General features: G+C 43.6%; 1 protein-coding gene across 1 annotated transcript in view; it reads left to right on the top strand.

Moving 5' to 3' along the window:
* The window catches only part of LOC102892743 (2'-5'-oligoadenylate synthase-like protein 2), a 13,933-nt gene extending 11,735 nt beyond the window's left edge, over nucleotides 1-2,198 (top strand). Inside the window, exon 7 of the mRNA XM_025044524.1 lies at nucleotides 957-2,198. Coding sequence (XP_024900292.1) covers nucleotides 957-1,442 — 486 coding nt within the window. The 3' untranslated portion in view covers nucleotides 1,443-2,198. The remainder of the gene's footprint in view (nucleotides 1-956) is intronic.
* Nucleotides 2,199-2,490: the final 292 nt, after the last annotated feature.

Genomic DNA, 2,490 nt, shown 5'->3' with positions numbered 1-2,490 from the left:
AAAAAAAAAAGGAAAAAGAAAAGCAAACTGTTTCAAAGGACACACAATTAAAGTACGTCTGCCTCCCATCCTGGTCCCCAGTCTCTCAATTCTGCCCTCTTCCCAACATGCACTTATCTATTTCTCGCATTTCTTCCATGTACGTGCCACCTACACACAAGCACATGCTTGTATCTAACTGTATGTCCTATTTCGTGTGTGTATTTTTACTTTTATTTACTTAAATTATTAGGTAATTCAGTTACTCTATTAAATTATCTGAAAGACAAGTCCATATTCACACATATAGACCTAAAAGGCGTAACCACAAAACAAAGTCCAAACCAGGATATTTTTAAGCATGAAATGGGATGCAGTTAATTATGCAGGACAAGGAGCATACACTAAGACTGCCCTAGACGAGTGGGAGTATCAAGTCCTCCTGGGTCAATAGCTATATCATAATCTAATGAATGAAAAAATATCTTAACTTACATAACAGTGCCCTACTCATAAATTTTTAGGATGCTTTTAGACTTTTGCTATTACAATGAATATCCTTGAACATACATCCCAGCGCCTGCCATATGTTAAATTATTTAATCTACAGTAGTAGCCTTATGTTTACATATGGAGTAGATTCTAATGTTATCTGCATGTGACAGGCGGAGACTCTGAATAGGTCAGCATAGAAGGAATGGTTATTTGGAGAGCTGCTGCCAGTTGTCACTCTGCTTGGAGTGAGTCAGAGGATAGAGGATGACCTAGCAGTCCTGTAGCCTAGGATGACCAAATGTTCTGCTTTGCCTGGGATAGTCTTGCTTTATGCCTATTAGCTGAGATAATTATTGATAGCATTTCCTTTTATTAAGAGTATCTTGGTAGGCAATAAATCATGTCATCAGTAGCCAGAAGGCGGAGGATTTGAAGACAACAGTCAGGAATACCAGATACCCTTATCTGCTCCTCCCTTCCAGGGAGCAAGGGATGTGCAGGTGATGGTGAAACAAACAGGAAAAGAGGCCTGGAAATTCTGGGTGGACCCCTACAGTCCCATATGGAAGATGAAAGTGGAGATCAAGAAGACGTTTGGCCTCAGCGGGCAGCAGCGTCTCTCCTTCCAGGAGCCGGGAAGGGAGCGGCAACTACTCAGCAGCCAACGAACCCTGGCATATTACGGGATCTTCTCTAAGGTCACTGTCTGGGTGCTGGAGACCTTCTCTTCTGAGATCCAGGTCTTCGTGAAGGACTCTAGTGGCCAGAGCAAGCCTTACGCCATCCACCCAGATAACTCCATCTATGACTTGAAAAAAGAGATTGAAGAGGCTGGAGGACCTGATGTGGCAGATCAAATACTAAAGTTCCAGGGTCGGAAACTGTGGAATCGTCGCAGCCTCTCAGACTTGCAGATCGAGGACTGTGACACCATCACACTCATTAGGAGAGAACACAGTTCCCCATGAGTGCCCACGATCAGGCTGCTCATGAGGTAGACTTCGATGGTCCTGTCCCCCTATCTCACCCTTTCTACCCAGACTACTGTTCTCTTCTGTAGCATAAATATGAACGTATACCTTCCCTGCTTAAAATCCTCCAATGACGCCTATTACCTACAGCATAAAGTTCAAGTTCCTTTGCTTGGCATTTAGAATCCTTGACAATTTAATCCTCGCTTACCCCCTTAATCTCTTCTCACCACTCTCAAAACACACCAGATGTGCCCAAACACATGTAACTCCAGAATACCGAATGCTGGGTCATAACTCCATGACTTTGAGTCAGCTCTCAAAGTATGGACCCCAGACCAGCAAAATCAGCATCACCTGGGAACTTCTTAGAAATGAAAATTCTCAGCAACTATCGTAGACTTACCTGAGTCTGGTTCTCTGGTGGTGGGACTCAGCAATTTGTGTCTTAACAAGCATTCCAAGTAATTCTGATGCACACTCGAGTCTGAGAACCACTGCTATAAGCCCCATACCGCTCACCAAGTCTTATTCTGAACCTATCCCATTCTATATCCAGGTCAGACTTCTGTGAAAGCACTTAGAACCTTCATTGGATTCCTTTGTTAAATCATCTATCCACCTCTTCTCATGAGACTTGACAAGAACTGTGTCTTATTCCTGTGTCCCCATGGTCAAGAATGGTGCCTGCCTGTCACAAATGCTTAGCATGTGCTTGTTGAATAAACAAATAAACTAAAGAATGACTTCGAATTTTTCACTATTACCTTCATGAGAGTCTCAGCCCAGTGCCATTTTGGAGACCATCTTGTTTGGGATGCCTCCCCCAAGCTGTCTCATTCTTTGAAAGTGCCCACACTCATCTACACAAGCCCCATGCTTGTATAGTGGCAGACCTATTCCATGCTCATACCCAATACCTTCACCCCTCTGTCCATGTCTAACTGGATCTAAATTGATCAGCTGACCCAAGATAACATCCATCCATTGGTTGTACTTAGCCAATCAGATTTTGAGTCCTGGGTTTGGGGGTGGTGGTGGGACT

This window comes from Pteropus alecto, unplaced genomic scaffold (genome assembly GCF_000325575.1).
Source record: "Pteropus alecto unplaced genomic scaffold, ASM32557v1 scaffold113, whole genome shotgun sequence".
NCBI lineage: Eukaryota > Metazoa > Chordata > Mammalia > Chiroptera > Pteropodidae > Pteropus > Pteropus alecto.
The sequence above is the reverse complement of the archived record's forward strand: the minus strand, read 5'-3'. Positions and strand labels throughout refer to the sequence as shown.